Source organism: Aspergillus ochraceoroseus, assembly GCF_002846915.1.
Source record: "Aspergillus ochraceoroseus IBT 24754 chromosome Unknown P175scaffold_4, whole genome shotgun sequence".
Classification (NCBI taxonomy): Eukaryota; Fungi; Ascomycota; class Eurotiomycetes; order Eurotiales; family Aspergillaceae; genus Aspergillus; species Aspergillus ochraceoroseus.
In genome coordinates, this window is record NW_024468479.1 from 1,964,690 (window position 1) to 1,975,494 (window position 10,805).

General features: G+C 46.4%; 4 protein-coding genes across 4 annotated transcripts; 2 read left to right on the plus strand and 2 right to left on the minus strand.

The window, feature by feature from the left end:
• Positions 1 to 2,097: 2,097 nt before the first annotated feature.
• P175DRAFT_0438231 (elongation of very long chain fatty acids protein) lies at positions 2,098 to 3,253 on the minus strand (the record flags this gene model as incomplete). Its single annotated transcript, XM_040893899.1, has 3 exons — positions 2,098 to 2,438; positions 2,503 to 2,785; positions 2,849 to 3,253. The coding sequence occupies 3 exons, from the start codon at positions 3,251 to 3,253 to the stop codon at positions 2,098 to 2,100; spliced, it is 1,029 nt and encodes a 342-aa protein (XP_040752510.1).
• Positions 3,254 to 4,186: 933 nt separating this feature from the next.
• P175DRAFT_0438239 (cytochrome c oxidase subunit VI) lies at positions 4,187 to 5,079 on the plus strand (the record flags this gene model as incomplete). The annotated part of the gene is made up of 4 exons (XM_040893901.1): positions 4,187 to 4,380; positions 4,560 to 4,605; positions 4,771 to 4,888; positions 4,961 to 5,079. The coding sequence occupies 4 exons, from the start codon at positions 4,187 to 4,189 to the stop codon at positions 5,077 to 5,079; spliced, it is 477 nt and encodes a 158-aa protein (XP_040752511.1).
• An 804-nt stretch (positions 5,080 to 5,883) lies between these two features.
• P175DRAFT_0436735 (glycosyltransferase family 15 protein) lies at positions 5,884 to 7,277 on the minus strand (the record flags this gene model as incomplete). The annotated part of the gene is made up of 4 exons (XM_040893820.1): positions 5,884 to 6,040; positions 6,110 to 6,728; positions 6,792 to 7,055; positions 7,130 to 7,277. The coding sequence occupies 4 exons, from the start codon at positions 7,275 to 7,277 to the stop codon at positions 5,884 to 5,886; spliced, it is 1,188 nt and encodes a 395-aa protein (XP_040752512.1).
• A 218-nt stretch (positions 7,278 to 7,495) lies between these two features.
• On the plus strand, positions 7,496 to 10,632 carry P175DRAFT_0479848 (putative gamma-tubulin complex component GCP5). Its single transcript, XM_040895408.1, has 2 exons — positions 7,496 to 7,646; positions 7,711 to 10,632. The coding sequence occupies exons 1-2, from the start codon at positions 7,587 to 7,589 to the stop codon at positions 10,393 to 10,395; spliced, it is 2,745 nt and encodes a 914-aa protein (XP_040752513.1). The 5' UTR covers positions 7,496 to 7,586; the 3' UTR covers positions 10,396 to 10,632.
• Positions 10,633 to 10,805: the final 173 nt, after the last annotated feature.

Below are 10,805 nucleotides of genomic sequence, written 5' to 3' on the forward strand. Positions count from 1 at the left end.
AAAACTAGCTATATAGCTATAAAAGCTATATATAGCTATTAGACTAGAAAAGTCTATAAAAGGTACTATACTTTTATATACTAATTCTATAAATACTATTATTTTAGTAAAGAAGCTAAATTATATATCTATACTCTACTAGATAGATATTTACTACTTCTTTATTAAAAAGGTAATTAAAAATAGCAGAATTTAGCTATAAATAGTTAGTAGAGAGAATAATATTACTAATAGGCTAATTAAGGTACTACTAACTATAAAATTTAATAAATTTATTAAGAGGTTAGATTTTAGTAGATTAGAGATAGACTCTAAATAGCTTCATGAAATAGATATGTTGCTAAGGGAGGTATATTAGAGTGCTATACTTAATAAATACAACCAGCACCACTATAAAGCAGCATCACTATAAAGAAGAAGATAGCAACATGTGACTACTTTGTGTATTTAAGGCCACTATTTCCTTCTAGATCTCTATGCTTCCTCCAAGCATCTCTCTATTTCCTAGTTAGACCAATTGAATCCATTTCGGTCAACTTTCTACCGTCATAGTTTGACGACCTTCATCATCTTTTACCACGATGGCCAACGAGGAACGGTGAACCCCCCTTCTAACCGACTAGTACCTACCCGATATAACTACGGAGGAGTTAGTTAGTTACTCGGTAGGTAGCTATTAATATCGGTACTCGTACCGAGTACTCCGTACTAAAAACTCGAAACGAACCGGTGGTATAGATAGACTCTCGTGTCCTAAATTTAAGATCGCGACAATGACTCTACAAAGTTACTAAGAGTAGCCACGGAGTAGTTAACTAACTAACTAACTACCTAACTAACTAACTAACCACTTAGTTACTAGCAAGACAAAGGGGCACGGAGGATGGATCGATGCCGGATCCATCCATCTTGTGATTCTGTGGTCTGTCTGTCTGCGCTCGGCCTTCCTAACCCTAAAAAGCAAAGCCCACGAGCAAGAGTCCGACTTGTCGAGTCAAGTGCAGTTGTCGACTTGGCCCGAACCGTCTTGGCTTGTCTTCTATATATTAACTCGACATCTTTTTTTTTTTTTTTTTTTTTTAGCACCGTTTACTTTTAGTATTTACCCCGAGTCACCCGAGCACGGAGGTACGTACCTGTCTCGAAGGAGGTAGGTAGGTAGGTACAGAGTAGAGTGTTCAGAGGAGGAGGAGGAGGAGGGGAATTTATGGTGCATTGCTTTCATGAGATACCTACTACTACTACTACTACTACTACTACTAGTTGCCTCTTTGATTTGATTTGATTTAGTTAGTCACGGGAAGATATATAAATGGAACCTGGCTTTGGACTGGATAGCTCTTACCTTACCAGGAAAAGAAAAAAGCGTAGCTACAGTAGACACTCAGATAATATATCACTATAAATCTAGGGAGTATTCAAGGGACTTATACTAGGTAGCTACTTATATAGGCCTAGTATAAAGGTATGGATGGACCTCTCTTCACTGTGGGAGGTACAAGTATCAAGTTATCGGGATGGAAAAGGACGATCGATATTCAGTTATATACAGGAAGAAACACGCCATAATGATTACATTTATGTTGTCTGCCATCTATAAATACGGTAAAAGAAGTGTCAAATATAACAGAGAAGAATGGAATCTGCAACCAGCAGCAAGAAAAGCCCCCAGGAATAAAAGCAATTCTAGAATACAGTGGGAAATAGGACCGGGGAAGTCCCCGGCTGCCCATTCCCCCGCAGAAGAAAAATAAAAACCCGTCGTACATAACATCTGGACCAAGCTTTGCAACCTTTCGATGGTACAAAGCGGTGCTGCGACATGCATCATCTGGTCGTCAAGCAAAGGCGACCAGTGTCATTAAGGTCATTCATTAAAATAAAGATAGTTGCGCACTAAGAGTAACCGTAGAATAAGAGGATAAACCGCTTCGCCGCATTTGTTCGAAGATTGCAAATCAAGTGCTGACTTTTGATCGAGTAACTGCTGTTGAACCAGGTGAGCGGTGGCGGACTACCCGACACTTTTCATGTTAAATAATTGCAATTGATGAGTCTGAAGTCCGACAGAAACGTGGTTGTATTGGCTGTGTAAATCTAGGCCTTGCGGGAGCGAGTGACAGGGCCATTGGACCGGGCAGTAGAGACAGCAGTTCCGTTCGACTTGGCGCTGCCATTGGCGGCGGGAGTAGCGGGTGCCACTTCGAATCTTGCCATATCAATGACGGCCTGCTTGCCAGTGTTGCGACGGGGGCGACCACCCTTGGAGGCCTTCTTGTAGGTGGCGATGTAGAAGGAAATGAACAGGACGAGGTAGGAGCTCAGAATGGCCATGCCGGCGAAAGCGGCAAACTCCTCGCCAGCGCAATTGCCCATGTTAGGAGCCCATGGGAAGTAAGTGGAAGAGAAGTAGGTGTAGGAAGCGAAGTAGACGAAACCTAGCAGCGGGGTTGAGGTTAGCTTGAAAGCATGGGCTAGCAGCGCAGTTCTAAGGTCACTCACCAAGATCAATGACGAATTGAATGATCTGGAGACGAGTGATCCATTCCTTCCACCAGATACGGATACCACGAGCGCTCTGGAAATAGTACCAGTACATGACCACGTGCACCAGAAGGTTAATGGTGATGGGAACCCATTGGACAGCAGTCAGACCAATCAGCTGGGTATAGCACAGGAGAGCGGTGGCACCGTGGTGGTAGGTGTGAAGGAAGGTCAGGGGCTTCTTCTTTAGGAAAAGGAAGACGGTATCGAGGAATTCAAGGTACTTGTTGAGGTAGTTCAGCTATTACCTTGTTAGCTTTTGTTGGGTTAGATTGTCTGGACTGGGTTGCGCGGTCGAGCTTACATAGTACAAAACAATCAGGGGCTGTGTCCATCCTCCACGGTGGTCACAAATGGAGTAGAAAACACCATCCCTCACCAGAGTAGGCAGAAGCTGTTCAACAAACAGGGCCAGCAGAATGGCGCTGACTGCCGTTAAGAAGAAATTGTGGATCTTAAAGAGGAAGCTGAGCTTGAAGGCATCACGGCTCTTCATGACCTCCCTGCCGCCAAAAATGATGACATAGTAGGTAACCAGCATAATTGCGGTCTGCTTGAAAGTCGACATGGGGGTTACACCCTCAACGAAATCGAATTCGCTGGCAGGATAGCCCACCACGACTTCAAAGGCCTTGTCAAAGAGAGGCCATAGGTGGACGCCAAAGGGGCGGTCGATGGTGGGATAGGACAGGTTTTGCACGAACTCCATGGCTCTGATATTATTAAGAATTAAGTATCTGGAAGGTGTATGGGCCGGATGGGCGCGTAGAATCAGAGATGCGCTGGGTAGGTGGTTGGAGGAAGACCTTGTGAAAGGATGTAGTGAAGGCTCTTTTTTATTTTTATTTATTTTTTTTTTCCCTCCCAAGGATCGCCAAGGATTCAGGGACCGCAACGAAAAAAACGAAAAAGGGAAAGAGTAAGGGGAAATTAAATAAAGAAAGGAAAGACCCAGCGGACGAGAACGTCTGTTTTGGGGGACGAAGAGAAGAAGAAGAAGAAGAAGAAGAAGAAGTAGTAGTAGTAGTAGTGTAGAAGGTGGTTGAGGGAGAGAGAGAAGACAAAGTGTTCGCAAGGAGAGACCGGCTGTTGATCCGCGCATTGTTGCTGGCCTGGGGCTCCAGGGCCCGAATTGGGTTTAGTGTAACTCCTCGGGCCAGAGCAGAAAAAGGGGGGCTTACTTGGATTTTACATACTTGTTTGAGATTTATGATGGCAATATGCTCATTTCATGATTAGAGAAGTCATACCCTTAGGTACCTAGGTAGGTAGCCAAGCTACTAAGATACTGTACTGGATCAAACCCATCTACTAGTAATTACTCCGTGGTACTCCGTATAATTATATCAAGATGAATCAGGCAGTTAAATCAATAATTGACCAATAAGAAACATTCCCCCACTGTCCAATCAGCACCAGCAAATATAAATCATTGTGCCTCAGGCTACAACACACTCGGGCGCGGACGGAAAACCCGCCTGGCCGGGAACCTGAGGCATCTACCACCTCACACCACCACCCGCAAAAAACCTAGCGCAGCCTGGTTGTGGCCTCCAACTTGCACTTCGTCAACACTTCAGTCTATCTTCCTCTCCCCTCCCCACGTTAGCTCGTCCACCTCCGCCACCCACTCCCTGTCGCCATGCCTTCGATCTCTGTCTTCCGTGTCGCTACCCGCGCCGTCCGCCCTTCCGGCCTCTTCAGAGCTTCCCAATTGCCCCGAACTCGGGTGCAGGCTCCCGCTGCTCTGGCGATCGGTCGTCCTGCTTTCAGCACCTCTATGAAGCTTCGTTCCGGCCAGCATGATGATGAGACATACGAGGAGTTCTCTGCCAGGTATGCCATCACTATCCGCGAGCCCATTGGGCCTGGTAGGACCCGGCCGAAGTGAACCTGGGACCGTCGCAGGGGCTTTGCTCGTATGAGTCTGTCCTGCTGGCTGCATCTCTTGATAACCGACGACCTCTTCTTTCCGCCCCCGATAAATCACTCCCACTGACCTCGTTCGATCTTAGATTTGAGAAGGAATTCGACGGTGTCCAGGATGTTTTCGAGCTCCAGGTAAGCCCAATCATTTCACCTATATATATATATATATATATATACATATCACATCACACTCTCCCACCCACTCTTATCCCAAATTCTTCATAATTAGAATCTGGTGGCGGATCAATTCCTACTCTCTCATCCTAACCAATGCATACTAACGTCTTATCTTCCCAGCGTAACCTGAACAACTGCTTCGCCTACGATCTTGTCCCCTCCGTGGAGGTCCTCTCTGCTGCTCTGCGGGCTGCTCGCCGCGTCAACGACTTCCCTACCGCTGTCCGAGTCTTCGAAGGTGCGCTCACTTAATATTACCCTCTCTCTACCCCTCGATAAATACATTTCTCACACCCTTATCCTCCTACAGGTATCAAGGCCAAGGTCGAGAGCAAGGACCAGTACAAGCAATACCTCGAGAGCCTCGACGGTCTCCGCCAGGAGCTGGGCGTCGCTCTCCGGGAGGAACTTTACCCCGGTGAGGAATAGACGATCCGTTGATGGGGAAATAATCTTTTCAAACCCGTGGTTTCCTTCATTCCGGTTGATAAGATAGGAAAGCTGTATACATACTCTAGAATGCAGTTGGTTGATTTAGGTGTGTGTCGAATGGAGGTGCAGACTTGCTTTTCTATACCAGTGCTACTACTATAACATTTTTGTGAGCAGTTGCGTGTACTCTGTATTATTGGAGAAAGTGCAAAATATCAAGGACCTTGTTCTTTTTTCATTTCTTGATTTTCTTGGTTTTGCGAGTCGGATTCCATTCTTATCTGACGGTGTATCGTATGATGCCGGGCATAATATAACGGCAGAGAAAGCTTGGCCCGATAGCTTAAGACTCAAACTCAGCATAGGAACAGCCATGTACAAAACACACCATTAACTTGGTTGGAAAAAAATATTAGTGGAAAAAAAAAATATGATATACGTACAAAAGAGCCGATCCGCAATTCCCCATGACACCGCAACGCTATTGCTCAGTGTAGGGAAGGCAAGAACAGCAAGTCAGACAAACAAGGATGGCAGAGATCGAAAATAGAATAGAATGTAAAAAAAAAAAAAAGGCTAGTAATATAAAAGCTCTCATGAACGCCGCCGAAAGAATTTGTTACGGTGATTTTAAAAGGCCATGTAATGTCGTCAATCCTATGAATGCAAGGGAGGGTCCAAATCGTACATAATATGACGCCTGGAGGAAACGTGAAAGGTATAATATAATAATAACTGCGGCAAAGCTTCTCCCGGAAGTGTAGAAATATAAACGAATCTTCCTGTCAAAGGTTTATAGGACTAGTGAGTCCCCACGTGTTTGAAGTAGCTGGGTCGACAATCTTCTTTGGCCAGCCAGGACTCGCCCGCGAAGAATTTACCAGGGGTGCAGCCGGAACACTTGGGGGAATTGGGACAGTTGAAATAGGGAATGTGACGATATCCGATGTCTCGGAACCTGGAGTGAACACAAGTCAGCCAGTGTGTGAAAGGTGGGTGTTTTTGTCTTGAATATGTGATGACATACCAGTGAACTTTGGCGGAATCTGCGAACAGTCCAACACCGATCGAGTGGACAGGAGCGTCACCCCATCTCTCATAGAAGAAGCCGCCAGCACGGTCGAGATAATCGAAATAAGCGGAATACTGATCGCCTCTGAAGAAATCCATATCGCCAATTTCAAAGTTGGACCAGAAGTGACAGGTGGAGTATCCATTCGCGTCGTGGGTGTGCTCCGGCCGGAGCTTGTCATCAGTGAGCCATCCCATCATGTTGTTGTTAGAGAGGTAAGAAGGATTTGCTGCGAGGAACTCCTGGGTAGTGGGCCAGAGGTTTGGGATACTCTCAGGGGCATCGAACAGGTTAATGGTGAAGCCGTAGGTGATGTTGCGGTCCTCCACGTAACGGAAAACATCATAATCGACGTCGCAGAAGAACTGAACCTTGGGTTCCACACGCCAATAGTAGCGGTAGTTTTCCAACGCAGGGTGTTTATAAAACATGCCACTATTCCAACGGCACATCTGATGATAGGAGATCATATCAGCGTACTGTAGACCCTTTTCCTTCAAGAGCTGGGTGGATTCGCGGAAAAGGTCCATGTCGATCCAGTCAGGAACACCCCAGTGCTCCGTGGGGATCTGTTCTATACACAAACTTTAGTTGAGAGACACGCAATGGGCGAGAGAGAGATCGGATTGTATAGTACCGTAGATGCATTTCGCCTTAATCTCCGCCTGTGTCCTCTTCTTGAATTCCTCCGTAAACGGCTTATCGTTGAAGAAAATCCAGGGGTAATTGAATTTGTGGTTCCATGTTCTCTCGAGATCCCGGATGGTGGGAATCAGCTCGTTCAGTTCTTCGTTTCGCACGAGGGAGATAATGGCTGCCTTGGTGCGGGCGGAGTTGGCGCTGTCAGGAGCATAATCATGGTCTTCCGCACGCCACAGATAACCTTCGGGTTCGCCGGTTGCTAAGCACGAGAGAATACAGGGTCAGAGATGGAGGAAAGAGAAAGCTCCAAAATTCCAAGGGGGGAGAACGTACGCTCTTTTAGAGGATCGTATTTCATGCCTTCGTATGGACCCGACTCCGTGCCGACATAGGAGGGCTCCTTATTCATCTGGAATACCAGAAAGATGACAATCAGAATGCAGGCCGCAGCCAGCATACGAATAGGTCTAGCGACAGCCATCTTGACTGCTAGACAGGAGGAAGTCGCCGGGAAAACAGCAGCGCAGAGACTCCTCGATGAGGATCAGAGACTCGAGACTTTGTCCTTTTCTTCTTGTTCCAGGAGACTTTTTGGGTTTTGATTGCGATACCGCCCTTGACCTGATTGGGGTTAGCGTGGCAATAGAACTGCTGCTCATCGTTTCTTTTACAAGAGTACTCTCTCGACAACTACCTTTTACACCATCAGATCCTAGATGATGAGGTTCGATGGTCTTTGTTTTCATTATAATTTCCATGCTGTCTTTGCACATCCTCAGCCATAGCCATTATGAGCTCTGTGAACACGGTGATGGATGACCTCATTACGCTGGTCGCAAAGACGGACAAGGTATGCGCGTCCTTCTACCTAGTCGGACTAGTCGGGGACTGGGTCTCCGTTGACAACCTCTCAGGATACACCTCGCTTCAGAAATTTGAAACGTCGTGCAGATGACACGTTAAGGTCGCCGTTGTATGCGCGTACTGACCAGTTTGCTGTAGCGAAGCAACTTGCAGGACTCCAAGAAAAATTTCAGGTCCTGAGTAAAGATGACTTGGCAGATGCTCTTCGAGTTCGGTTGACTGAGCTGGACGAGCATCGCAGCCCATGGTTCCCGGAGATTCTTTCATTACTTTTACAGCTTGCAGACCGACCAGCTCAGTTGTCGAGGGTAGATCGGATTGAGAAGCTTAAGCCGGACGAAGACGCGACGGTCCTATCCTGGACCAATTTGGATGTCTCAGGGTCTGCATTCTGTGATGAAGACATTTGGGAAAGCGTAGATTTCGGGGCCGGATCCTCTGAGGATGATGACATTTCCTCGATTTCTAGCCACTCACAGCTCCCTCGGAGTTTCTCGCAGGTCCCCCTAGTCAATGGGGACGACTATGTCATTCCTGACGATATTTTCTCCTCTGGAGAGGATGATGAGCTTGTAGCCTCTATCGAGGGTGTTCAGTTTTGGAGAGAGGAGAGCATGTCAGACATCTCAAAGCACGAAAAGGCATCTTCTCGTTTGGTCACCGAGCTTCAGGCCATCAGAGAAGCAATTTTTATGCTGCAAGGTTTACCTACGTCGCTTTTCTGGCGTCTTGATGGAAATGTCGAGGTAGATCGGAGATATACACTCTCCCACCTGTCTTATGGATCACTTTCATCCCTAATGCGTACACTAAGCTCATACGGCACCAAGATCGATCTTCTGCGAGAATTCGCAAAATCCCCGCAAACCGTTTCTTATCTGCAGACCTTTCATCGCAGTATCGAAGATTCCTTATGCAAGTTCGACTTATTCCTCTCCAACATGCAATCTCGTTATCTGTCGCCGAGAACTACTGTGGCTATTAGTCTCCTGCAGTTGTCTGAGGATGTGTATCGTGAATCAAAACTACTTCTGCTCCTCTCTGACCTCGTTTCTGATCTCAGACGAAGCGCTGATAACTCTCCTATTCGATGCTTAGAGCTTATATACAATATGGTTTGCATGACACAAGCTGCGGGAGATGACGATAGCTTCACAATACTCGCTCATACGTTCTTTTCATGTTTCGATACCTATGCTCGACCTATTCGAGATTGGATGGAAAAGGGCCAACTCGAAGGTTCTACTGGAGCATTTTTCATCCACGAAAACCGCGAGACCAACGACCTACGCAATCTCTGGCATAACCGGTACCGGCTGGAAAAGCAATCGGAATCGGCGAGTTTGCCCAAATTTATTGAGCCCTTTGCTGAGAAGATTTTTGTGACTGGCAAAAGCATGGTCTTCCTACGGCACCTGAATATGATCGAGGAATGTGAATGGCAAGAGGCGAGAAAATCATCATTGAAATTCGAGGACACCCATCCTTCAACCTCCTCCCCTTCAATCTATCTCCCTTTTGATGCATTGCTCGAAGCTGCCATCAGCAAAATGGTCAATGACTGTCACAAATTCGCCTCCTCTCGTCTGCGGACTGGGCTAGATGAGCAATGCGGCCTATGGACTTCGCTTGAAGCGCTGGAACACATCTACCTCTGCAAAGATATGAGTGTGATCGCGCCTATTGATGCCAAAATATTTGAACTGATAGACCGAGGGAAAGGAGGCTGGAGCGACCGGTTCCTCCTTACTGAAGTCGCTCAGAGCGCGTTCGGCACCATGAATTTCATTGATCCAAGTCGGCTGATTGTCCGATCATCTAGAGATGCGCATAACAAACCACATAGCCGCAGCAGATCGGTGAAGATCCTCAATACACTCTCATTTGACTACGTTCTCCCTTGGCCTGTGGCAAACATTATTACGAAACACGGCGTCACCAGCTATCAGCGACTCGCGACATTCTTAATGCAAATCCGCAGAGCAAAATACCTGATCGTGAAACAAGTCTTGGAACGAAACCATGAATCCGATGCACCCTCCAGGAGCAAAGGCAGCGGCACACTTAGCCATGCCCTTCGTCACCACATGCTTTGGTTCCTCAACGTCCTCTACAGCCACCTAACTGACTTTGTTATATCCTCAACAACCGAATCGCTCCGCAAAGCCCTATCCACGGCGACCGATGTTGACTCCATGATAGCGGCCCATCATTCGTACATGGCTTCTCTTGAAGAACAGTGCCTCTTATCTGAAAACCTCCGTCCACTGCACCAAGCAACCATCACCTTGCTTGACCTCTGCACCAGCTTCGCCGATATGCAAGTAACGCGCTACAAGCAATATCACGCAGACCTCAGAAAGACACCTCGAAGACAATCAAAAGCTCTAAGTACCGGTATGACACCGAGAAAAACGAGATACGAATACTCCTACGGCGATGAAGACGCATCAGACAAAGAGGATGACGAAAGTGAAGAAGGAGAAAAGGAAGAAAATGATGATGATGATGATGATGATGATGATGAAGTCCACAGCAGCAGTCACCGTCAAACCCCATTTCACGAATTCCAATTCATCCAACGTCTCCGGGACATCCAGGATCAATTCAACCGACTTATCACCTTCATGGCCGCCGGCCTAAAAGCAGTCGGGCGTATCGACGGCCAGATCAGCTGGGAGATGTTAGCCGAAAAACTGGAATGGAGAAAAGAGGGACGGTTACTTCCAGCTTGAACCGTTTCCCATTGCTAAATTCCCCTAGACCAAGAAAAAGCAAAAGTTATTGACTGCTTAGGTTAGATGTAATTGCGATTTTCAGTCAGTTATATTGGGGCCAATAATGAAGAGCGCGAGACGACCAGATGTTAAAAGTGGTGTTTGAATTTCTTTTTGGCAGGACTGGAATAGAACCCCAGGGAAGGGGGATACTAAAAAAGATTGATAATAATAATAATAATGATGATGATTTAGAAAGAGCTTTCAATTTGAAATTCTTATGATAAAACAAAAGCTAAACTCCTCAAGTTGACCTCTCCCAGGAATTTTGTTTTCAACATATACTTGTATATCTATCAATTGACTATTCAAGACATAATCAGAGTAGAAAAAAGAAAAGGAAGATTCTTCTGCTGATATATCCAAGT